The 27796-nt window shown below is 36.8% G+C and overlaps 1 protein-coding gene across 5 annotated transcripts in view; it reads right to left on the reverse strand.

Moving 5' to 3' along the window:
- Positions 1-976: 976 nt before the first annotated feature.
- LOC127419567 (RAF proto-oncogene serine/threonine-protein kinase-like) overlaps positions 977-27796 on the reverse strand; it is a 35864-nt gene continuing 9044 nt past the window's right edge. The window contains exons 4-18 of one of the 5 annotated variants that reach the window (XM_051661084.1): positions 26490-26602; positions 24327-24429; positions 24081-24238; positions 23884-23976; positions 20803-20908; positions 20309-20333; positions 20087-20196; positions 19613-19730; positions 18865-18949; positions 17483-17659; positions 17326-17372; positions 15960-16078; positions 15721-15861; positions 10496-10630; positions 977-1694 (exon numbers count right to left, since the gene is read on the reverse strand). In XM_051661084.1, coding sequence (XP_051517044.1) covers positions 1554-1694; positions 10496-10630; positions 15721-15861; positions 15960-16078; positions 17326-17372; positions 17483-17659; positions 18865-18949; positions 19613-19730; positions 20087-20196; positions 20309-20333; positions 20803-20908; positions 23884-23976; positions 24081-24238; positions 24327-24429; positions 26490-26602 — 1671 coding nt within the window. In that variant the 3' untranslated portion in view covers positions 977-1553. Of the gene's footprint in view, positions 1695-10495; positions 10631-15720; positions 15862-15959; positions 16079-17325; positions 17373-17482; positions 17660-18864; positions 18950-19612; positions 19731-20086; positions 20197-20308; positions 20334-20802; positions 20909-23883; positions 23980-24080; positions 24239-24326; positions 24430-26489; positions 26603-27796 lie in introns of all 5 variants that reach the window. The other 4 variants (XM_051661082.1, XM_051661083.1, XM_051661086.1 and 1 more) reach the window with 4 other exon arrangements.

A 27796-nucleotide genomic window follows, 5' to 3' on the forward strand; every position in this document is an offset into this window, starting at 1 on the left:
ATTATGGTTGAGAACTGAGAAACAGTTCTTATTCACAACAGGTTTCATAAACAAAAAACTCAAATACTGCAACCAAATTATTTTCATTCATTTTGATTCTGTCTACAGTTCTTAAATGTGCATTCTTCTGCTGATGCAAACAGGACAACGTACAAAGATACCATGATAGTGATTCCTGCAACTACTCATGCGGCACTGCAACACCAGTGCAGTCCGAATCCAGCACAAATGACTCTTATGAGTCCGTTCTTTTGAATCTACAGTGTGAAACATACAGTGCAACCAGTGAAGCCCAATTCTCGAACTAATGAGTTGAGTTAATTCATTTGAATCTACAGCAAGAAACATACAGTGAAGCCAGATTCCAAAACAAATGACTCTGATAGTCAGTTCTTTTGAATCTACAGTGAGAAACATACAATGTAACCAGTGAAGCCCGATTCCGAAACGAATGACTCTTGTGAGTCCGTTCTTTTGAATCTACAGTGTGAAACATACAGTGCAACCAGCGAAGCCCGATTCCCAAACGAATGACCCTCATGAGTCGGTTCTTCAGAATCTACGAGGTGAAAATCGACTAGTGTTGCCCAATTCCCAAACTAATGGCTCTTATCAGGCGGTTCATTTAAGTGAATCAAAAAATTACTGAACTGCAGTTAATGTCATTAATTTCATCATGTCCGATTGGAAACGAACCAAGAACTGTGTGCTTAATGCTTGTGAGACTTAAAGTAATTACTCAATGATTGTTGATATGAAAATGTGTGGTTACAGATACACATTATGAGTTTTGTGGTAATTAGGGTATTTTGTAAAAAACAACGAATTAAATATCTTCATTAAAATATATGAAACGATCTGTTAAGGGCAGTAAACCCCCCAAAAAAATCACACTTATTTAGAAATATCTCCTCCTCAAACGTACTAAAAGTATTGTTAATGGAGCCATTAAGGAACCAGAATCGATAAGCAGAATCAGAGTTGGAAGCGAAATCAATTCCCATCCCTACTGATCATTAAAGAAAGCATTAGAAACAGACCCAATGCAACAATCTGTGAACAATTTGCAAGAATGACAGAAAATGTGTTTAACTTAATTTTATTAAAATAATTGATTAACAGTTTTTGCTTTGAATCTTTAATTAAACTTTCAAAGGAATAGCTGACATCACTAAATAAATCTTGAACTTAAAGCTAAGCCTCATCTTACTACTGAAAAGTGTTTAATGGTGGCTGAATACTGACTAATTCATCAAGTTCTTTTATATTGTTTTATGATATAAACACCTTTGTGCCTCATGCATTCAAGGCAACATCTTTTCTGACACTCATGTTTCAGATAATTGGAAGGAATTGATTATTTGTAGCAAATGATTCCTAAAAACTCATTGTCAAAGTGCATTTGTCAAACACATCCACTCAGTCTGTGCGTGAAAAACATCTTCATTGTGAGAACATCGTAAAGGATAGATGAATCTCATTCTGTTAACAACTCATGAGATCCCTTTATCTTCTGCTGTGTGACTTACAGTCACCAGCTCTGTATAGCAACACTAGAAGACGGGCAGCTTCATGGACGTGAGCGTGCAGGAGGTGATGTCCTCGCTGTGTGACACTCGGTGCAGTGACGGCTCGGATGCGCTGCGGTTGATTTTGGGCAGTGAGCGCTGCAGCAGCTCTATCGAGGACAGAATCTACACAAAAATACAGCAGAGACAGAGAGACAGGACAGTGAAACAGGTCAGTCTAACTGTAACTGTGAGAAGCCTGCTGAGAAAAAAAAATAATAAAAAAATAAACACATTTTTACAGCCTCTGATGTCATAGAGAAAGAAAAAAGTGATTCTTATGAAACCTGTCAAGAAAATGTCCTGGTCCTATTTTACTCTCAAATTCAGAAGAAACAAATAATTTTTTTAGGGCCACAAAGATTTTTTACATTGTGACATTTTCATGACAGTTGGGCACATTTTACCCCCAATTCAAAAAGATGGACATAATGATATTCTTATTACGGCACAGTGAATTTTTTAAATATTATTTAAAAGGGTCGTGACATGAGGAATCAAATTTTCCTTGATCTTTTAACATATAAGAGGTCATTATACTATAAAAACATACTGTAAGTTTCAGAATTCAAAACTTCCTCCACACTGCAAAAAGAGCATTTGTTCATTTTTGTTATTTGTTATGCTTTTATTACATATTGTTCATTTCTCAAAATGCATGAAAGTAGGCTTTCCCCCAGATTTCTACTAGCCCTAGCTCTGTAACCAGTGGAATCTCAAACTCTGTGAAAATTTCAGGTTCCTTTCTAGTCCCCCACCAGAGATAATCAACCCGAAAGTGAGGGGATTTTTAAAAATTGCACTTTCTCGCCCCCATAAAAAAACCTGAAATGTTCTGCATGCACACTATACTTACCTAGATACCCCCTAAAAAGAATTAAGACTGAGACTCGAACCATTCCCATTAAATTCCCCTAAAAGTGGAACTTTGAGCAATCTTGAGCATTAAATTAGGACTTAAGTTCTAAGTCTAAAAGAATAAAATTGTGCAAAATGTTCATATGTCCATGTACCTTGTAATGTGCTCTAGAGATCAGTTTTTGTTCCAAGGAGCTAGGACCATCCTGAGCTGAGATACTGAGGTTTCTGTAAACAGTTGTATAACCGAAATGTGTCGTGTGCCATGAAACAAAGATGGCCGTCGTGATTAAACCAAGTAAAATAAAAATAAAAAACTGGTGGTTTTGCAATACCAATACATAGAGGTAATCACTCAATAAAAAATTAGGAAAATTAAAAATGGTCAAGCAGCCTGTACTGGACAACTTGAGATGGACTCACCCTATTATGATGATTTTTTTTTTTAAAGTGGTGGACAGTGTTTTAATGTAAATTCCAACATCTCTTTGAAAAAAAAAAAAAAGCAGATAATGCTGGCATTTCCGTATGGACTAATGCATGTTTGTCTTTGCATTTCATGCCATCGTGTTTATTTGCACATGCAAAAGAAAAAAAAAATTAGCGTGTTTTCTGTTGGTCAGAAAACGTTTTGTGATTTGAGCGGAGTGAAGGAGTGATAAAGTTTGTGTGTTGTTCGGACACTGCAGCCCCGTGTTACACAAAATATTTTCTGCAGGGACTAATGAAATTACATAATGTTAACGGGCTTTCCGTATTTTTAATTCAAGAGTGTAATACAGGATTACATGTGCACTAATGCCACCAGTTCTGTTGAAATTTTGCCTGGTATTTCAGTCAATTTCTTCTAATAATCCCAGATACAGACAAGCTCCATTTCGATGTCATCTTTTGATATTTCCTACTATTGCAATTATGTGAAATTAAACCGTAAACTGGCCAATTTCAATACACTGTCTCAATCTCTCCATTGCACACAAATGTGGGGACATCTGGGAGGCAAAAGGTACACACTAGGGGTGTGCAGCGAAGCCATTATCTGTATCTCATTATCTGACAAAATTATCTGTATCAGTCTCTGTATTTGGATAGAGTCGGGTGTGGGCAGGGCTTAAACCGGAAGTGCGTCAAAACTAAATGAAACGCCCATTTTTAAGTGTTACTCTTACATTTATAGTTTCTATTAATAAAATATGCCTTGTATATGCATTTTAATAATAATAGCCTAATAATAATAATAATAATAACTATTATTATTATTATTATTATACAATTACTATTTTAAAAAATATTCTTTTATTCTTTTTTTCTTACCGGATGAAGCTGAATTTGTAGGCTACATTAACTGTGGAATATGTTGTGATTTCTCCTGGAATTTCAGATATTAATATCTGCATGAAACAGGATTTTCATTTGTCTGTGCATGCATAACAACTAGGGCTGTCGATTTAACACGTGAATACAGTGCAATTAATTATATAAAAAAATAACACGTAAAAAAATAAAATAATGCAAGTAATCATGCCCCCGGAACTTGATAAGGAATATTCCTTCCATCTGAGAAATTCAAGCTTGAAGTACCACCTGTTTTTTCCAGGGGGCAGTAAGCGAAACTCCAGCTGTTATACAGAGAACAAACCACACTCACCGACAGCAGACAAAACAAGATGTGAACACGTTCTTGCGTTCAAGACACAGCTTGATGGAGCGCAAATACCAACGCAGGGATCTCAAGATGTGTTTTTCCAAGTTGTTTAACTTGACACAGCAACCTAAAAACTGTATATTTATGATGCAACGCAAACGAGATGCTCCAAAAGCATCTGACGCAGGTGTGCATTGACGTGTCCTTAGAAAAGCCCTGATAATAAATCTATCTTGGACTAAGTCAGTTGCAAAATAGATTGCTGTGAGCTGTAGGCCAATGATAGGCAGATAACATAAGTTCAATAATATGGAAATAAACATACTGTATATTGCATACTAAAGCCACTTTTTGAATTGTCTTTTTTGTAACACTTAATAAGGTTTTATTCGTTAATATTAGTAAATGCATGAACAAACAATTAACAGTATATTGTTTACAGCATTTATGAATCTTTGTTAATATTAGTACATAAAAATACAATTGTTGATTGTAAGTTCATGTTAGTTCATAATGCAATCAATATTTGATTTGAAAAATATTAGTATGTTGAAATTAACAAAGATTAATAAAAGCTGTAAAAGTATTGTTCATTGTTAGTTCATGTTAACTAATGTTAACTAATGTTAACAAATGGAACCTTATTGTAAAGTGTTACCATCTTTTTTAATGCTTTACTTGGTGCCACAATGATGTAATGCATTTTAATTATCTATATTATTATTTTTTATAATATATATTTTATTTAAATGATTTAAATATAACTATAAGTATTTAATCATATTTAATATATTAGCAAATAGTTATATATGCGATCAATTGCGATTAATTCGATTATTTAATCAGCATACCATGTAATTAATTCGATTAAAAATGTTAACCGATTGACAGCCCTAATTACAACATTATTCTGGAGGCAGCAGTTGTCAAGCAAAATGTGAAATGTCAAGCACACATTTTGCAGAGAATAATAAATACAAATTCAAACACTAAAATAAATGAAAATAAAATCAATATAGCCTACAAACAGGTGAAAGTCCCATAAGTCTATCAGGAATTTTTACGATAGGACACCATTATTTAGTTAAATAATAATAATAATAATAATAATGTTACATTTATATAGTGCCTTACCAGAGTTCAAGAACACTTAACATTTTCAAATTTAGCACAGTTTAAAGAAGAAGAAGGAAAAAAAGAGTTTCTTCGTTTTACATAAACAGGAATATTCCTAATAGATGAATCCATTATGGAGCATTTTAACTTTTTAAAGTCTTAACCAAAAGAAAATCTTATTCACTGATGTGGATAAAAATGTGGTCCACTTTAATAGACAGATAGACAAGCTCCGACGTGAAATCTTCTCTTCAGGTCAGGAATTTAACATCGCGCTCAGGTTTAGGCTATAAATAAATACATGGGAATCACGCGTGAATCGTGTGATACATTAACATAAACATTTCAAGAAGTGGAATGTGTATATGATGTCGTATCTTTATTATTGTTACACTTGATAAGCTCCAGACGCGCACAATTAACAGAGAGCGCAAATGGAGTCGAGACTGCTCCCATCTGATCTGAAATCACAACATGCGCATTTTCATTCATAAGGTTTACAATTTTGATATAATGCACAGATTCATAAATTTGTTGTAATTTTGGATATGTTTATTTAAAATGTTGCTCTATCATTGTGCTTCTTGGATAATCAGTCATACAAATATTTTGTATATTTTTCAGATGAATCCGTTATTCGTTCATTATTCGTGCCTTTCCGAATAAGGTATTCAGCTTCAGGCACATCCCTAGTACACACTTTGCGATATACTCAAAATTCTGTATGGAAACGGCTAAAGAGTCGATTTCTTTTCATAACAAAACTTGTGCGACAAAGTGGTTTTTTTTTTCAAGAGTGATTTCATGACGTGCACCATTTTATCGGTAAAATGCCATTTGAATGGACTCGAGCAGGAGACAACAATTTTCGCAAACATTTTTTTTTTACGCATTTTCGCTTTGTCGATAACAAAACAGATCAAAAAGCGGATGGAAACTTAGTTATTGCAATGTGACACTGTGGTAGACATTTGCATCTGAACACCACAACAACACATCAACACCCACTTTACATTATCACTTCCGTAGCACAGTAGCAGTGAGATGACAGGTCAGTCTAGAGAAGAGAGCCAATCAGAACAGTGTGCGTGTACTGTCAAGTCTTAAAGGAGAAGCAGCACCAAAACTGAGTGTTTCTGACAGTCAGAATGAGGGTGAAAAATGCTCATATTTTACAAATATATGACTTTTTTTTTTTGGAAGAACCTCAAGGAACATTTTAAAAAGGCATGTCATGAGCCTTTTAAATTGTAAGTATTTTACTGTATATTCTGGAAATAAAGCTGTACCTGAACATAAGTCACACCTGGTTAAAATCGTATTGTAGAGAGAAAAAACTAAAACAGATAAGTCGCATCATTATATTGACTGTTTCAGTGACATCACGTCTTCCTCGCAGCTGCCATGTTTGTAACCATCAGCAGGAGGAAGCAATGGCAGTGAATGAAAAAACATCTGAGAAACAATATCAAGGAAAAAAATTAAATGCTTTTGATTCATGCCAAGTCCCCGGACAAGTGTATACAGGTCTGAAGATCAGCACAAATATTGCCAAATATGATTTCACAGACATTTAATTAGATTTTATCCACGATTCATCTCTGTCGCCGGCGAGTCTGATGTGTGACATTACAGTGTGTAATATTTATTTATTTATTTTTGGGGGGGGATTTTTCCCCTTTTTCTCCCAATTTGGAATGCCCAATTCCCAATGTACTCTAAGTCCTCGTGGTCACATAGTGATTCGCCTCAGTCCAGGTAGCAGAGGACTAATCCCAGTTGCCTCCGCGTCTGAAACAGTCAATTCGCGCATCTTATCACGTGGCTTGTTGAGCGCGTTGCCACGGAGACATAGCGCATGTGGAGGCTTCACGCCATCCACCGCGGCAACCACGCTCAATTCACCATGCGCCCCACCGAGAACAAACCACATTATAGCGACCACGAGGAGGTTACCCCATGTGACTCTACCCTCCCTAGCAACAGGGCCAATTTGGTTGCTTAGGAGACCTGGCTGGAGTCACTCAGCACGCCCTGGGATTCGAACTAGCGAACTCCAGGGGTGGTAGCCAGCGTATTTTACCACTGAGCTACCCAGGCCCACAGTGTGTAATATTAATTATGACATACCTTTACACAGTCTGGGTGTTATGAATTTTAACATCATTCTATGTGCATATCCAGTTTCGCCAGTTCCAGCGAATATGATTGCGTTTGATGCGTGAGCACTGCGACTGTTTTGTGATATTCTCTTAGTGATGACAGGAGCATGCAATGACTATGCGCACAGGCGAGGACTGTGCTGATGACGAAATTTGTGTCACGCAACTGTGTGCAGAGCGATGAGCATCATGGACAACTGAAGTATACTTTGGCCTGTGGTCACTCTGACAGAGGTTGCATGCAGTAGGCATCAGGACCCGGGAGCAGCTGCCCAGCATCATGTCAAGACGCGCTCCATGAAGATTAAGCTACCTCAAGATCCAAACATCGCATCACGCTGTATTTGGCCTTGTTTTTATCAGGAGTATTTGATTTAAGTAATTGTGTGAACAGTTTTTCATATTCTGTTTATGTTTCATGAAAAAACACAACAAATAAACCACATCTGTTTATAATGTGTAATTCTATGCCACATACTTATAAACAGCTTTTAGTCTGTGAGTAAACAATACGCTTGTTCTGTTCTATTCATTCATTAACTTTAACGACTGTCGATCGTGGTTATTTCTGATATTTGCAATTAATTCATCCTGTTCACTGACTGAATATTTTTACTACGAGTGTGATGAAACATCATTTAGTGAACATGTGAGGAGTTGCGTTTGACAACGGTCTAGAGTTTGTTGAACAATAATGTTATGATGGGACAGAATATTTGGATAAAGTACTTTGTAAAGGAATAATACTCAGTATGGGCTACTTTAAAATGCTACCGTCTCTATGACTGCTGTTTTCATGTTTGTGTGTATCATATGTGTTTTGGTGTGTGTATGTGTGTATGTTTCACCGGCCGTCATCAATTACGAATAAACTGTAAGTTGCTTTGGACTATAAGTTGCAGGACTTTTCAGATGATGCCAAAAAAAAAGAGGCCTCTCTCGGAATAAAAGTCGAATGTCTTATATTCTGGAGTATACAGTTTACATCTTACTAGTATTGCCTTGGTGCTGTCTTTAATTTTCACTGATTTGAATTTTAAAAATTACCTGTACTACTGCATCTTTTCTACTGTAATACAGTAAAAAATTACGGCGTTACGGTAATGACAATCATCATAAGAAACAATAGGAATAGTAAAGGTAAAACGTCCAGAAAAGGTAAGATACAGTACCGAGAACCGGGAGGTAAAATGTGTTTAAGTGTCCTGAAAATTCTGTCACAATGCAAAACATCTTAATGGTCTTAAATGTAGGCTTTATTTCCTTAATGCAAAATATACTTATTATTATTTTTTTTATTTATTGATTTTTAGTGGGGTTAAATAACGAGGACAATTTCACATAATTTCCCAAAAATGATGTGGACATTTTTAAGACACAAAAATGTATGAATTTCATTTCATCGATAACACAATATCAAAGCAAGTGTCATCTGTAGGGCTGCAACAAATAATAATTTTGATAATCGATTAATCTAATGATTATTAGAACGATTATTCGACTATTCGGTGATTATTGCAACGATTAATCATTAGCTCTTAACCGATTATTCAGCTTGTGCCCCGACTTAAAAGGTTGTATTAAACGTGCTTATTAACAATAAAGAGGACAAAATCATCTTTTAAAAATACCTCTAAATGACATTCACTGAATTAAAGGGAAAAAAATACTTTTAATAAGTTTAACTCAGTAAAAAATTCACTGCAAAAAAATTCTATTGTTATCAAGAGTTTTTGTCTTGATTTCCATTAAAAAATATTTAAAACAATCCTTAAAACAAGATACATTTACTTGAGAAGCAACATATAAGATATTTAGACTTGCTTTAAGAGGTTGTATCTTAAATATAAGTGTATTTTGTATATAAGTGTATTTTTTCACTTGGTTCTACTTCTGCGAGTGCAGTAAAGACAAAATATATTTATATTCAAGATCTATTCTCTAAAAGCAAGTCTAAATATCTTATATGCTGCTTCTCAGGTGAATATATGTTGTTTTAAGGAATTTTAGTTATTTTAAAATATTTTATATTATATTCAACATTCTCCGATAAAATTCTTCTTCTGCAGTATAGGCGCTAAAGTAAATGTATGTTGTTTTAAAGAAGTTTTAGATATTTATAATGGAAAACAAGCCAAAACAACAACACATCAAAAACGTATTTTGTAGCGGTGTATAATGGGGCGAAGACTACCCTCTCACCTTTTTGTTAAATTCAATCCATTCTGAACTCTCTCTTCTTAATAGAGCTGCGTTTTCTTCACGATAAGATACACACTGCAACACATATGTATTATGATTCACTACGTGGCGAACCATCACGTTACAATCTCGCTGCAGCAAGTGCATGTGAGGGATGAGCATCTCTGTGAGAGAGTGTCCATCAGCCGGGTGCAGTTTCAATCTCTCCCCCTTAGATCAGGACACCTCACGTGACTCACAGAAGCGGCTCTGAACGCACAGAGAAATGCCAGGTTCAGAGTTTGTACTTATTTACATGACCCGTTTCCTTATTATATGAAGTTTAATAAAGGATGCATTAAAGATATAATGCCGGGGTGTTTCCTTAAAGACGCTCAACATGCAAGTTTTGCTTAAGTGGAATGGCAGCTCCGGCTTCACTTTATTCCACTAGAGTGCTTCTGTATTTATTTATTTTATATGTACTTATACTACTACATCACCTTAAGCTGTTTGGAAAGTTTGGAGTGCGTCTAGACTGTGAGCTGTCTCTTCTTCCTCTTCTCAATCAGACGCAAGCTGCAGTCGGTGCTCTTCTCGCGCGCAATCATTAGTTTCGTATGATCTCATGTTATGTTAAATTACATCAAACTACTATCCGATAAATAATTTTTTTGTCGACAACGTTTTATTTTTTTATCGATAACGTCGACTAAATGTTTCAGCCCTAGTCATCCACAAATAAATCATCACATAACTTGACTTTTCTGATCCATTTATGCAACGATCCCTAGTGATTTTTTGTGGGTTTATGAAGTCGGTTTTTCTCAAGTTCACACAGGTGTCCTAGCAAAGTGTTACCTTAACATCAACAATGGATGTTTGTTGACCTCTGTATTATTTGCTCATTGATTTCATGTCATGTATGTCCAGTTACGTCATATGTCAAAGGCAAACAGATGTACCTGTGGGAAAAGGGGCCTCTCGTCTTTGGTCTTGTTGATGCAGTCAGCCACCAGTCTCTTCATAGCTTTAGGACAGCTCTTATAAAGCTTACTGAGATCTGGAGACAGATACCCCCGACCTACCATGAAAATTATCTGCACACAACAACACAGAACTTGAGAAACCACAGGAGATTTTTAGAAATATACACATTCATATTCTTTGCTACTGATGATAACACAGCAGATATGAAGTACTAATGTCTCTTATTTGTAGGACAATCGCAGGCCCTTTCGACATTTAATCCTGCAAGATATGAATTACATATATCTATAATTCAATTTTTACTAGTTAAAATGATAATTCTTGAGATCAGCAAAGGAATTGCTACAGGTGAAAATGTACATTTTTGATCTCAGTAATCAGGTTTGCACTAGATATTAAATATGACTTCATTACTCATGGAAATACTAATTCTTGATATCAAAAAATGGAATTGCAACTACTAAAAGCTGTAATTTCTAATTACTGTAACTCACACATAGGCAATTTTTGGCCCGCAAGCCGGATACGGCCCTCCACATGGTTTAATCTGGCCTGCGGCTCATTTATTCTAAAAAGTGTTTTCATTGGATATTTGAGTTATTTTGCATTGGGACCTAACACGCCTCCACTAGCATTTAACATGTTTAAGGTTGCTAGATAAGAGATGCAACTCCCCCAATTAGAGATTTATACTTGAGCAAATTTAAAAGATGGATGGAAGAGGAACGGCAGCCGTATTGTGGAGTTTTTGGTGTCCCCCCAGGTAGTAGGTGAACCACACAGACTGCATAATATGTGTATAGGGAGTGACAGTACCGGTCAGTAATACTACATTGAAGATGAATAATACCAAGAAATTGACCCTGTATTCATATGGTCCCTTACCACATCCTTCACAGTTTTAGCAATAAATGCTTTTTGAGTTATTAATAATAAAAAGCGTATATCCTTTCATTTATGCTGGGAACTTTTCTGACCCATGACTCATACAAATATTTAGCTTATGTATACATCTGTGTTGGTTTATATGTTGTTGTTTTTTTTTTATATATATATATTTAGTTCATTTTATTATCATTTTTTTTTTCCTTCACCTGTATTTCTTGTCTTTAGTGATTGTATTCATACATTGTTGGATCTGTGTAATTTCTTATTGAATATTTATATTGAACCTTCTGTTTTTCAATAAAAAAAAAATCCATAGCATAGTTTTAGCACAATGTGTGGACTTTTCAGACAACCCCTTACCCAACATATAAAACATTTCCAACTTATATAATTAAATTAACGATCTGGAACTATTTCGCCATGACGCCATCTGACCAGTTTACGGGACAAATCACGTCCTGTACTGATTTGATACAGGACGCATAATTTCATATTTAAATATGGGATGATCCCATATGAGCGAAGTGTGGATGCAGAAAATCGGGAGTTTATCAGGAGAAATTGTAAATCAGGAGTACAGCGGGAGGAGGGGTGGAAAATCGGGAGAAACCTGGTAAAATCGGGAGTGTTGGCAGTATACTGTTTGGTGCTGCTAAGTTTGTGAGCAAATCTTCTCAGTGATGAACTTTAATAAAATATAAACAGATCTCAGTATCACTGACACGCGGAGGGGTAATCACTGACACTCAAGCAAAAGCAAGCGACAGACGAATATGTATTTTTTATTTTCGAAATAAAAATAAATGTTAAAAATAAATGTTAATCTAACTCTTGCAGCTAGGGCGTAGATTTGGCTTGAACATTGGGGGGGGTTGCAGCATGAAGAATTCACATGTTTCCATTGATCACGGTATAAATACTTGGGGGGGGGGGGGTTGCCTCCCCCTCCCCCGGAATCTACGGTCCTGCCTTACAGTAATTGTAATTTATCATAGTCTGTGTCCTGCCTGTGTTATTCAGTTGTGTGCTGAATGGAAAGCCAAACCATTGACAAGACCCTCATCATGACCTTTTTAGCACGTAAATGGGTAATGTTTTGAGAATAAAATAAGTAAACTGGCTTATTTTGCAACAAACATTAAAAGTTCTAAAATTTTAGATTTTTTTTTTTTTTTTAGTAAAACAGACCCCTGATATAGAGAGTGTTAAATTGAGTAATAAATTACCAGGGAAATAAAGATGGTAAAATAAATTATTTATAATTATGCTCAGCCTTTATTCATTTTTTTTAATGCCTGATAGAAAATGATCTACATTTGTAGAGCAATACAATACTTAAGGTAATTGCAGAATAGTCCCATCCGTCACATATACACTTCAGAAAATTGAGTACACAACTATTTCTAGGCTTAAAAGAAACAAGCACCAAATCATTGCAGAACATTGTATCTCAAAAGGAGTAGCTACAATGTGGCCCCCTATGCACTACTTAAAGCCCGCTGTGGCCCCTTTACCAAAATAATTGTCCACCCCTGCTGTAACTGCATTTTCACTAGTGGAATTTTACAGTGATCTGTCATTCACTCCTGTTTAAAATGCAATTATAGATACAATTCATTTTGTCCAACAATTTTTTTAGTTTTTTTTTTTTTATTAAGAATTTGATTGTTTCTAGAGCAAAAGTCCTTTCCTAATATCAACAAATGAATTACAACTAGTAAAAAAATGCTAAATTTTTATCTCTGTACTCTGTCTCTAAACATGTTAGATTTGGTTTTTCAGACATCTGGAAAAAGATTTCAGATATTAATAAATTGAAGAGTAGTTAAAGATATCTTAAAAGTCTTTCTTACTAGTTAAAATCACTTTTAAAGTAGGGCTGGGCGATATGTCTTAAATTATATTTCAATATTTTTCAGCCTATTGACGATATTCAATATACTTCTCGATAATTATTTATTTGCTCTGAAATGGCTCAAAAGTGTTTTTGTTTGTTTTTTTATCAGCAGAACCATCATTTCATCCAAATCTAATAATTCGTTTTTCATGAAATAAACGCAAGGGAGAATGAAATTCAATAATTTTTTATATTTATATTTCACACACAATAATCCATGTAGATTAATGAAAAGCATTATTTACCTTTAAATGTTTTTACTGTGCAAAGCTACTTCACTGACTTATTTTTGAAACCCCAGTTGAACGTTGCATAATACTAAACTATTACTGGGACACGTCAGGTTGATTATTATAATATAATGCTGAATTATCATTATTAATCTGATTATTAGATTTGTGTTATACAAAAGTAATATATTTCTGTCCTGTTTACTTCATCTTCATCTGGGGCTTTTATTTTGACACCGAAAGGGCTGTCATATTTACTTCATCTTCACCTGGGGCTTTTATTTTGACACAGAAAGTGCTGTCATATTTACTTCATCTTCACCTGGGGCTTTTATTTTGACACCGAAAGGGCTGTCATATTTACTTCATCTTCATCTGGGGCTTTTATTTTGACACCGAAAAGGCGATGTGTATTTGACAGTTTCCAATATTCCTTGTTTCCTGAAATGCTGTAATTTCCTTCTTTTCTGTTATTCTGTGCAGTGTTTGTAGATTTGTATAATAATTTGTAACTGTTACTAATGTTTGGAATTGCGTGAATGCTTGAACGTGCATTACTTTGATTTCACAATGCACATGAACTGATCCGAGTCTGAGAGCTCTGCCATGTGCGTGCACACAGTTCAGCACTTCAATAGTTTGTTCTGAATCACACACAGACCATGTTTATCTGTCTTTAAATCACAGCCTTTTGAGGATTAATAATCACATATGACCAACTCGCCATTTTGATGTTATTTTGATTAATTGTGCAGCCCTGAAGGATTGTGAAATTAGTTTACTTATGCACTCTTTATTAAATTTATTGGTCAAATAAAAGCACATTAAAATCACCACGATATTCACGATATTGGTCATTTTTATATCGTCAGCAAAATTATCTCCATTATATTGTTAATATTCAATATAACTTTAAATATATGTCAAATTAAAAAAAATGCCACAAGTGAATTTCAAATATAAATTAATTATAGATATCTGTAATTGTGTTTTGAACGGGAGAGAATGATAAATCATTATGGAAAATTGTTAATCAAAATTGTAATTTTGAAAACAAGAATGCATTTTCGTGAGTAATGAGGTCATTTTTTATTATAAAAAATAAGCATTTTCACTAGCAATTCCATTGCTGATCTTAAGAATTAGCATTTTAATTAGAGAAAATTTTGTTGAATTATAAATATCTATCATTCATATTATTGCAAGCCCTTTCGACATTTAATTATGTGCAGGATATGAATTATACATATCTATAAATCAATTTTCACTTTTTAATTTTCACAATATTCACTTTTAATTTGCTCACAGGCTGATGATGGTTTCAGAGACTTTCTTATACTCTCAAATAAACAATACTGGCTGAAAAGTCCAGATCACATTTCACACTAAAATCAAAGAGGAAAATAAACACACACAATACAATATATTTCACATGAAGAAACAAAGCCTATTTAAGGAATTGTGAAGATTTTTTTTTTTTTTTTTTTGCATTTTGAGATTATTTCCATGTCAATTAAATGCATTTTCTCCCCAAATTCTCATTACTGCAATGCAGGAAAAAAAAGACATTATTTAAATTATGTACATTTGTAATTTACAATTGTACGTATACATCATGAGAATCACCCAAAGAGGCTTTATTGTCTTTAGGCAAAATATATTTTCTTATTTAAATGTGGCCTTTGTTCTAGGGGGTCAAAAAAGAATACATCACTGCCGACACGTATGAACACACACACACACACACACACACACACACACACACACACACACACAGGGCAGGGGTTCATCCCACTGCATAGTCTGAAGACTCTAGAGTCCAGATTAGTTTACACATCTAAATTTAGTGGTGAGACTCTGCAGCGCACGCGCACACACACACACACACACACAATACATTTCAAGCACTTTAATGACTGCCTCTTCCGATTCATTACTCATAAAAATAGTGCAACTGTACACTCATTAAACATGAGTAACTGGGTCTTCACTAGTGACATACTATCAAATTCATTCATATTTTGCACATTTAATCTGGGAAAATAACAGGTTAGTCCATCCCCTTAGAAACAATTTGAGAAATTTCTAAATGTCAGTTATATTGTTGCTATGCCTCAGATTTAATAGTTATTGAATATTAAAGTACAACTTTTTTTTCAAGTGTGTGTGTGTGTTTATTTCTCACACGTGTCACCTGATCTCGGTTGGCGATCTGCGAGTAGGGCAGCTCTCCGGTCATCAGTTCAAACAGCACAATGCCGTATGAATAAACGTCTGACTGGAAACTGTAGGGATTGTTGTCCTGCATTCGGATCACCTCAGGAGACTGATAGGTGACAAGCACAAACATGGGTGAAGCTAAGTGACTGATGCTAAGTCCAAATGAGATGAAACAGGTCAAATGTGAGATGTTTAGATGCTGACCATCCAGAGAATCGATCCTGAGGGCTGCTCCACCTGTTGAGATCCACTCCACCTCGCCTTCACTGTGGCCAGTCCAAAATCTCCGATCTTCACTGTCAAGCCTTCATGTAAGAAGATGTCTGTGCTTGAGTTAAGGTCAAAGCCCACTTAGCCCCTTCAGCTCTGCTGCAAGTTTTGGCTGCTGCCTGCAATTTTTACACACCCAAATTTAAAGGCTCACCTTAAACACATCCTGTGGAATAATTGCAAAATATTGGTCTTATTTTACAGAAGACCATCTGAATAATAAAAAAAAAAAGTTCCAATAATTCATAAAAAAATATTGTATATGTTTGCAATCATATGATGAACATAAATTTTTAAGCATGTAATTCAGGTTCTGTTTGCTCTTTTTCTGTGCTAAAAGTGTAAATTCATTCCACTAGATGGAAGCAAATACTAGAAAAATAGTTTTTCCTCTTTTCATCACAATATACAGATGTGAAATGCAGGTGACGCTCTAACGCAGCTGATCACTCGCCAGGTGCTCGCCCATAGACATTGTCTATTTTGTGATCCCACACATCTTCACCACTGTTCCATTCAATATCTCGGCCTCCGAGTGGACGAGAAGCTTTGTAACACGGCAGTTTTCAGGTCTCATCTTGTTATTTTATGTAGCATAAATGCAAATATGGAGATGGAGTTCTGTGAAAAGTTCTAGATTCTAAGCTTGCAAATGGTTCCACATATGACTACTTACATATTGGGGGACTTTTACATTTTGGTGTAAATTTATTTACACACTACTTGCCCTGCTGATAGGTCTGCAGATTTTAAGGGGTTAAACAGGAAAAGACCATTTGACTGACATGTAAAGTGGCCAACCACAATTCGTTTGGCCAACCACGTGGGCTACTATGAATTTGATCATTATACAATAATAGACTTACACAAGTAGTGTAGATTCCTGGTCAGAATCCATCCAAAAATAAAAAAAAACTGATTATTTAATCATATTTCATTTCAAGTTAACACTGAACGCAAACCAGAATATACAGTTGTGCTCGATATCCCGTTTGCTTTGCTACTAAAATCTCTTCAACATCTTTCAAATATGTTTATAGGTCACAAAAATTGCAAACCTTTTTTTCAAATCCAGTGTCTTCAGAGGCGCTCATTGTAGCACCTTGGTAAACATGACTTTGTTTCACAGCAGACTGCTAAAATAAGCCAATTAGTTAGGAGCTTGTGATATCTGAAAGCTCTTGGCTTTTTGTGCTTCAGACAGTTCGTGAATAACTGTGCAACTACAGCAAAACTGCTAAAACTGTCGACTTTGCCTTCAGACCTCAATTCAAGTAAATGAGATGTCTCATGAGGATACTGTTTGATTTCATGTCCCGGTGGATGATACTCTTTGCATGTAGATAGCTGAAAGAGGGAATACAACATGCAAAATGTTTTTGTGACAAAGGATAAAGTCATGCACATTTACAGCAGAATAATCCATGAATCCCAGGATTTGTGATGCATTGACTCACTCCATGCCCTGAGCTGTCTGTCTGGCGATATCAATCAGTTGAGTCATCTGGAAGTTTGTCTCCTGAACGTGAAGGTGTTTGTAGAGACTGCTGCCTTCACACCACTGCGTCACAATGGCCAGATTGTCTTTTGTCATGTAGCCCATGAACAACAGGATGTTGACATGTCGGGTTTTTCTATTGCCAGCAAGAAGCCAAGAGGACACAATGCAAATGCATCAAATACAAACTTGCTGCATATATAGCACAGCTTAGGCCTGAAACATACTCTATGCAAGTATGTGCTTCTCGCTACACAAGCACAATTTTGTGCGTCAGTGAGTTCCGAAATGTGTCAGAACCCAATTCAATATGAAACGCAAGTACACGTTGCATTCTCAATGTTGCCACAAGAGGCAGCACAGAGTGCAGAAGCGGAAACTGTCTTCTTCTACAGTCAGGGGAGAAATCGCTAAAAATGAATTGCGCCTGATAAAAGCAGTGTATTTACACATGCTGTCTGCGCATATTTTGCACCTGATTCACTAAAGGAATTATGCAGATCAGGTAATGGCACAAACATGCCCACAAAATCTGTGCTGAATGCAGTTTTTACAGCACAATTCTCATCTTGCAGGCCAATTCTGAGCGCAATATAGTGGAGCCTATATATATGCAGCAGACCACCGTGATCTGACACTACTGTGATCCAGACACACAAATCATCTTTTTAACCTGCTGAAAGTGCGCTTGACTACATCTGGACATATGCTAGGTTATATCGCTCTTCAATATCATTTGATCACTATTTAATTCATTACCGCTGATATGATCTATAGAAAATGTACACAAACATCTTTTTTAAATAAAATTATTTTTACCGCCTGATGGCACTAGTGGCACGATATAAATCACACCAGGGCTTTTTTGTGAATGAAGTTCAATCTATAAAGTACCTAATTTACACTGAAAGGAGGCGTGTTTGCATGGAAAAGAATGACAATGAGTTAATTTAAATACTCCAGACACAATCTGATTGCGCCTGGTTATACTAGATTGCGGGTGGTTAGTGAATAAGATGCAGGTTTTAGCACAACTGTTTAGTGAATTTGCCCCTCAGTTGTCTCTTTCAGGTCAACTACTGTCATGACAAAGCAACAATTTAAAGAGAATACTGCTGATGAGGTTAATTAAACTGTCGTTGTCCAAGCATTTGCATTCATTTTCGTGTATGTATGTATGTTTCTGGCCTCAGTGTGCATTGTGACACTGTATGCTCTTATGCAAGTTCTGGATTCCCATATCTTCAAATTTAAGAATAAGTCTTAAGTATACTGTACTAAAAAAGTATATCTTACAAACTGGGGTGAGAGATCCGTTAACTATGGATATTAAAGCCTCACCTTAGAACTGCCACCTCATTGCGGAAGGCCTGAAACTGCTCTGGCGTCGGGTTGGTGACTTTTAATATCTTCACAGCCACGTCACCTACAACATATCTTAGTGTAAGTTTACGAGTCATAACCTATCAATTGCAAAACACTAGTGCAACATCAGTGACTGCTAGATAACAGATTATACTGAAGCAGAACTAAACTGCAGTCTGCAAGGTTAAGCCTAAAACATTTCGGTTAGATGCGAACACTAGGCATCTGCGTACAATTTGCGTGATGCGAATTTCATCATCAGAAGAGAGCTCGAGCAATGAACACGTGCGGCACGATTTTTCTAAATGTGCACACTTTAAACATGCAATATGCACATGCACAAGGTGGCAACACTCACAGTTGAGCCACTGCTTCCACGAAGTGCAAAAGATGATGTATACATGGTAAATAACAGGAGATGTTGATGGATCAACAACAGTGGATGTGCACTTTAAGAGCGCGTGTGTGAGGAGGTCAGGAGATACATTTGTATAGCATTTGTATAACTCAAGTCTGAAGGACTATAAAGACATCTTTATTGATCTAAACTCCTGAAAAATATAGTTCAGTATCTCATAGCAGTCGTAGCATGCATGTGCCAACTGCCTGTATATGCACATACAGTCGTAAGAGTATACTTTGAAAGGCTGAGTGTTCAACTGTGCGCATAAGCTAAGCGTTCATGTCAAAACCAAAGTATACTTGGCCTTAAACTGATGCTTACCATGCCACTTCCCTTTGTATACAGTCCCAAACGAGCCAGAGCCGATCCTGCACTGCAACATGACCTCAGTAGCTTCAATCTCCCAGTAATAACTCGAGTCTCTTTTATCCCTCGGCCGCTAAAAAAGAGTAAGGGACGTTAGCAGTTTGCTATTTTGTAAACTTTGCTTGCCAAACCACAAGTTATTCATAATTTAAGGTAGTTCAACTACAGCCAAGTTGCCCTAAAAGTACATACTATATGCTACAAACACAAAGTAGCTACCTGCATTGAATATATTTAAGGGGGGAAATCTCTTTTTAAATAAATAGTCTAATTATTGGATGATATCCATCAGATGATTTTGCAACCAGAGTGGCATTTATGTGGCAATTAGGGTGACAGTACTAAACAGCATAAAGACGCAGGGACTCGACCCTGGCGCTAACTGACCATCGACCAAAGAGAATAAGCACATAGCTTCACAGAGCTTACGATTTTGACTTTGTCCTGTGTGTTGAGGGACAGGGCGCACTCTCTTTGGGCCGGCGCGGGTATATTGTTCTGGTTCCAGCCTGTTGGGCTTTGATTTGGTGAACTGCCAGCTGAAAGTCCATTTAAAAAATAACATGTTCCCATTTCATGCCATTAATGAACTATAGCAAAATCATTTCTCATGGAATTCACATGGCTCTTGTTTCAGTGATTAATTCTTACCAGAGCAGTGACCACGTATGGCATCCTAGAGTAAAAGAAAACAGAAAATAAGAAACAGCACACAACAGCTAAACAATGTTTTAAGCCAAGCGCACACTGAAAGACACGATGCTGCACGACACATTCCCTACTCTTCTGTTCTCTTCAGACAGAAGCATTTCATTTTAGCCTGTATGTTTATTGATCCTGCATCACAACATGTTTCATGTGGAATTCTCAGTTCTTTTAGCGGAGTATTTGTATTAGCTCAGCCTCAGATGTGCTGTATAATCTGTGTCATTGCACTTTGATATCAGGCACACTGAAGAAGTTCAGTTCATTTCTTGAGACAGAGAGCAGATAAACCTACTATAACAGAACAAACGGATGAAAGTACAGAGAGAGCAGCAGAAAATCTTCATGAATGATGTGACTGAGGAAGAGAGGGTCTGCAGCAGGATTCTCATGTGTGTTTTTTGAAAGTAAAGTGGTTCTGTGCTCTGCTTTGCTGTTACCTCAAACTGGCTGCTGTCCACAGTCGTTGTGGTGCTTTTGACGATGTTTGGTGTGGAGGTGGAGCGCAGTCTCTGGGTCAGCTCCGCTCCGGTAGGGGGGTAAGCACTGATGTAATTAAAAATGTGAGGGGATAAATATCTGTGTACTGAGCTAATGAAAACATATGTCAAATGGAAACACAGACTACATGATTCAAACCTCTGTTCTGGCAATGTTCTCAGAACAGTAACTTAGTAAATTATCACTATTACTTACTCATACTGATTTGAACAAACCCCAAACTTACATAATTATACTTTGCCAGTGTTCAGTTTCACAGTTTTTTTTTCTTCTTCAATTTAAATGTCCTTTAAATGTAGTCAATATTTTTTCATATCATATTCATTCATTTTAGTCAATTTTACCTAATCAAAAATGGCATGTGATTTTAGTCAACATAAATAACACATTTTAGTTAACAATAATGTGCAAAATGACAAAAACATGTATCAAACTGTAACAGACCAAACTTTAACCAAATATTCAAATATTTAAGAAAAAGGTATGAATTATTTACACATTTTTAAACCAAAAAAGGGGCTTTAATTATAGCCCTTTTTTAAGGAAATGGCATATTCACAAAGCAACTTACACATTCTGACTAGCACCTAACTCAGTTCACGTTCACCTGTTCATTGGCTTCATTGCCTGTGCATTATTTTTTGATAATTCAACTGTCCGGAGTCAATTATTCCACTTATATCACAGTTACCACACCTTAAGACATCGTTCAGGGTTTTGTCACAAGACTTTTCTGGTTTTCGATCCTAAAAACACTTTTGTAAGTGAAACTACTTTCTTCCGCTACGGATTCAGCGTATTGTTTTGATACAGCCTGAGCCTTAATCGAAAACGTCACTTTATAACTAGTAACGGATGATTGCGCTGCTGTTATGGACTTATTGTTTGTGCACTGGTAGCTTCTGTATACCAAGACAAATTCCTTGTACGTGTAAGCATACTTGGCAATAAAGCTCATTCTGATTATTGAAGTAAAGGCGGTTTTACACGGGACGCAGTCACCGTGCTTTCCCTATTCATTTCCAATGAGAGAGAGGTGGCAGTCGAAGCGGCGCCACTTTCCAAGCTCGTTCACGAGAATCCTGCTTCTTTGTTGTGCACGACTGCTTGCGGCGCACACAACGCAAGATAAAAATCTTTTATTTCTCTGCGGCTGCCGCTTGTCATTGACCAATCAGAGCTGAATTTATTTACAACCAATCAAATGACATTTAGCTTTTATGTAGTCAAAAACAACATGGAGACAAATATACTCACTGTTGCTGAATTTCCTGAGCTGTAGAACGTTTCTATGAGCGGTTATAGAGAGAGAAATAAGAAAACAGCCTCATGGAAAGCTGTGAGTGGATAAGTCAGTGTACCAGGTGAAAATAGACTAAAGACACATGTATAGATTATGTTTGGAAGATAGATGACTGTGCAATGTATACAAATGGGCCATGGACCGTAAACTTGAATTTTCTCTTCTGCAACAGATGTCTGAAACATCAACCTTAGATAAACAGAAAATACAATTGTCCAGACGGGTTATTGTTGGCAGTGTTTTGTGAATTTTCAATGTTCATTTGTAGCCCTCCCATTTTAATTATTGATATGATGTTATTTATACTATACCAATTTGCCAATGCCACTATGAAGTAACATGCAGTCTGTTTCTTTAGAACTCATCAAATGTGGAGACAGGTGGCTAGATGCCATCATTATTTACAATTACATTGTTTAGCCTTTATATTATAATTGTACATTTATATAAAAACAGCATATTACAATATTTATAGTTCTAAAACTTTTTATGAAAACAATAAGTGGCATTTTATTTAAGTGAAATCTCTTACATGAAAACTAATATAATATTTACAGTAATTGCCTCATAGACGCAGTATCTGAGCTGAAACAGTGGGTGGTATTATTGCACATTACTGGTGCGTTTCGCACCGCTTCATGTGTGAATGGAAAACGCCTGTACAAAGTGAAGTGGCAAGATAGCAAGCAAAGCCTGCCGCCCACCGCGTCCTGGGTAAAACCGCCTAAACAAGGTAGTGCGTGTGTGAGTGAGTGAGTGAGAGAAAGAGAGAGAGAGATCGCGTGGGATTACCTCTATTTTGCTGCAGCTCTCATCAGCAATAATAATGATTCAAATTGCCAAGGTGTAAGTTTAAGTATACTTCTCAGTGTCAACATCCTTGTATATAGCTTCTCCGTTGCTAAACAACTGTGTGTTGCAGGGGTGTGCTGACATGAAGTCTCTGCTTGTTGCTCGCATGTGTGTATGTGTGTGTCCATGTGTGAGAGAGTGTGTGTGATAACGAAAGAGAGGGAGAAGGGGAGCACGAGGGTGCTTTCCACAGATATTAAAAATGTTTCGGATAATATAGAAACTGTTGTATTGATCAAGTCGTGGGAGTGCGTTTACATCAAGGCTCTGTTTGTTGGTTGCGACTCTGTGTGTGTGTGTGCGTATGAATGTGTGTCAGTGTGTGTGAGTGTGGGCAAGAGTGCAAAAGTGCTTTTCAGAAATGTAAATACATTTTGGAAATTAGACATTGTTTGTCATATTATTCGATGTGCTTAGCCAGTGTCTTTGTTTTAATCGGTTATTTTGCTGTGTTAGACTGTACTGCAATTAAAATACGTACAGAAGACGATAAATTAATACCAACTACAGCCTTATTCAGCCAAATAAATGGACACTGCATCTACATGCACTTCTGCAAACAATTTGGGATGGAATTCATAGACACTTTATCATTAATCTTACAGTACGTACAATATCCTTTTAGTTTAAACATTTCCCACCAACATCTACTTAGTTTACTTACATAAAACAAGACTTGAATTACACATAGATAACTAATATTGGCATTATATTCATGCTGGTTTAGCCAGAAGAGAATTGCTGCTAACACACCCCACCTGTGAAGCTGCTTTGAAACGATTGTTGTGAAAAGCGCTCTTCAAATAAATATGACTTGACTTGCTCTATGAAATAACTGAAATAATAATAATTAAAAAAAAAATACCTGCTGGGAATTCTGCTCAAAGATTCCCTCATTCTCTGTGATGGCAGTGGAGGGAGGGCTGGAGTTCCACTTTCACCAGGAATCGGAAACCATCTACTGAACACAAGTGTCAGACATGCTAGAATACACCTGCTCACTTGTTTCACTTGACGTTGTTGAATCTATTTCACAAGATCTCCTGATGTAAAGTCACTTACAGACGCTCTCGGATGTTGCTCCAGTCGACACACATAGTGGGCACTTTTGTGCTGCAGTGCTCATGGAACTTGTAGCCACAACGCTGGCAGCGGAAAGCATTTAACAGGAACTTCTGGCATATGTCGCAGAAAGCCAACGTGAGAAACGTTTTCCTGACCTTGAAATAAATACAGCTGAGGTTTTGTCTCTGTCTTGTGACCATGACTATAATTATTGTAGGATGAAAGCATGTGTGTAGCACTCACAAAATTGTGTGTCGTTAAGGGAACGTAGTCTAAAACTTCCACTAGCAGCTCCTCCCCAATGAGTGAGGTAGAGTCTGTGTTCCAGTCCATACGAGACTTCTTGCTACAGATATATGTAGAAAAATACCTTATAAAGTCATCAGAAACTCAGCTAAACATGTGCTATTCTGACAGCTAAATAAGAGCGCACACAATATTAATTACACAGTGTGAATACGGCCCTGTTTACACATGGTATTAAGATTGGATCGGGGATCCATTTGAAATGGGACAATGCTAAAGACAGGTGTAAACCAAGTCCAAATTTACACAAGTCACTGAAAAACTTTTGACCACATAGTGCTTCTAGTGTAAACACTCATGTGTTCAAACAACAGCAAAGCAACATCTACTCACCTGTCAATAAACCACTGTGCAGTGTTCATTTTCACAGTTTTTTATGTCCTTTAATTTAAGTCAATATTTCATTTTTTTCATCTTCATTAATTTTAGTCAGTTTTACACTGACTAAAATGGCATAAAAGTTTAGTCGACAAAAATAACATATTTTAGTTGACGATAATGACAACGACGCAAAATGACAACAGACTAAATATTCAAATACTTGACGCAAATAATGTGTTGCAAGTCTGATGAGTCTCAAAGCCGGGATTAACAGTCACATCACAAAACACAACATCAAGTCATGCAATGCCATCTTTAAATCAACTGTGAACGCTACAGGTAAAAAAAAGGGACACCAGTGTTCATCAGTCTGTATTACTGAGTCAGACCTGGAGATAATTACAAATGCACCTGCACTTTCCTCTTACTCACCCATAAGGCTGGTAAACATCATCTAATATTGCAGCGCTGCTCAGCAAACACCCGCTATAGGGCGTCACTTGATAACGTATCGTTGAATACAGACAGTTTCAAAACACAGAACCTTTTGCAGTGTAGTAATCGTGCAGGGCCACATCGCGATTTCATTCTTAATTCAATCAATCATGCAGTCTTAAAGGATACAATACCAATGTATCAGAGGTCAAAGTCTGCAGGATTAGAGTGTTTTGGATGAGTTTCCCCTCATCATGTGCAACTGCCACTTTTACAACTGTCACATCTACAATGCCACTTTTTCCTCATTAATGTGAAAATGACAAAGAATAGGAATTAAATATTACAAGTTCTACATTATGTGGCTATTATAATTTCTGGATTGAGTATTTAAAGCGTTGGTTCACCCAAAAATTTAAATTCTCTTATTATTTACTCACCCTCATGCCATCCCAGATGTGTATGACTTTCTTCTGCAGAACAAAAATGAAGATTTTTAGAAAAATATTTCAGCTCTGTAGGTCCATACAATGCAAGTGAATGGGTGACAAAGTGCAACATAAAAGTACTGCAGACAACTCCATATCTTCTGAAGTAATACGATAGATGTGGGTGAGAAACAGATCAATATTTAAGTCCTTTTTCTTTCAATTTCTCCTTCTGTTTTTGGTGATTCACATTCTTTGTGCATATCACCCCCTACTGAGCAGTGAGGAGAATTTATGATCAAAATTACTTAAATATTGATCTGTTTCTCACCCACACCTATCTTATCATATCATGTCTGAACACATGGATTTAACCACTAGAGTCATCTGGATTACTTTTATGCTGACCTTATGTGGATTTTTTAAATTTTGGCACCTATTCACTTGCATTGTATGGACAGACAGAGCTGAGATATTCTTCTAAAAATCTTCATTTGTATTCTGCAGAAGAAAGAAAGTCAGAATGGGCAGAACTCTAGATCTAACAACATGCAGATAAAGTTAACTGTTACTGTTATCCTTCCAGTCAAAATTTGCACTGTAAAAATCAATGACAGCTGTAACTAATCAATCCTGGCAAGTGACTATGTTATAAGAGAATAATCCACGGTTAGGTATGAATTAAATAATTATAGCCATGGATAATCCCTTAAATATCTGTTACATAAAATGGCTTCATTAGAGCAGTACTAAATAAAAAAAACTAAATGCTATTTTTATAATCCCTCTTATTTTATTTTTTTAAATGATGAACATCTTGCGGATTCTGCAAGGGGTACGCAAACTGGATACCAGGTGTAAACAGGGCCTATGAAGTGTTTTGTTTGTGTTGATGGTTTTGTTAATGTAATCTGACCTCTTCTGTCCTGGATGGAGACTGAAGACAGCACAACACTCGGGCTGCAGCCCACGAACCTTCAGAGCTTTGATCAGACAGCTGTGAAGAGACAGGCCTGGACGCACATTCACCTTCAACAGAAACATGGACATCATTTCAAAGAAGAAAAACACATCAGAACGCATGTGTATGGTTTCAGCTGCATACATTAAAATTATAGATATGTAATGAACATGGGAATATTGTTTATTAGAAATGACAACAAATGGGGAAAATTGCAGTTCATTTCAACAACCAAATTAGTAAGGGATAATGTGCAGTCATCCGGTCATTATCACAAAATAAACCCTGGTCACAATGAACGCGGCCTCAGGGTGCGCGGTTTCTTGCTCACTTATACTCCCATACAGTTCCTTGAGTGCCCGGTCTGTGTCGGCTTGTGGGGGGATGTACACAGCAGTGATAATGACCGCTGTGAATTCCCTCGGTAGCCAGAATGGTCGACACAGAAGCATAAGAAATTCCAGATTAGGAGAACAGAAAGACTTGATGGAATGTACGTTCCTCTGATCACACCAGGATTTGTTGATCATAAAACATACACCACCTCCTCTAGTTTTACCTGAGAGGTCTTTCGCTCTGTCCGCTCGGTGCATGGAGAACCCCGCGGGTTCAATGGCTGAGTCTGGAATCTCCGCAGACATCCAAGTTTCTGTTAGGCAGATAATGCAGCAGTCCCTTGTATCTCGTTGGAAAGAGATCCGCGCTTTCAGCTCGCAGAGCTTGTTATCCAGAGACTGAAAATTTGCCAGTAGAATAGTGGGTAGCGGGGGTCGATTTGCGCGGCGTCTTACTCTGATGAGAACGCCGGCTCTGTTTCCCCTTTTACTCCTGCATTTCCGCGGCCGTGCTGCCCAGACAAAGGGCTCCGCTTGCGTGTTTGTAAACAGCGGGTCGGCATTGAGGAATGTGAAGTCCGGTTTTCGGTGTGAAATCGCTGAACCAATGTCCAAAAGTGTTTGTCTGTCGTAGACAATAAGGCAGACAACATCCAAGACAAAAAACATAAGAATTGTAAACAAAACAAACAAAACATTGCTATGTTGTGTCGGAGCTCGCAACGCAGCAGCCATACTCGGCGCCATCTTGAGTTCCAGGAGTAAAAAACCAACGGATGACGATCTGCTTCTATGGTGAAAAAAAATGTCAAGTGATGCGAGAAAGGCTTATCAGACAAGTGTGTGTTTATGTGCGTGGAATCTCTGAACACTGACAGAACGCATTTTATAAAAAGATAACATTCACCACTTGTTTTTCTGAATAAT

The sequence above is a fragment of the Myxocyprinus asiaticus genome, chromosome 28, assembly GCF_019703515.2.
Source record: "Myxocyprinus asiaticus isolate MX2 ecotype Aquarium Trade chromosome 28, UBuf_Myxa_2, whole genome shotgun sequence".
Lineage (NCBI taxonomy): Eukaryota > Metazoa > Chordata > Actinopteri > Cypriniformes > Catostomidae > Myxocyprinus > Myxocyprinus asiaticus.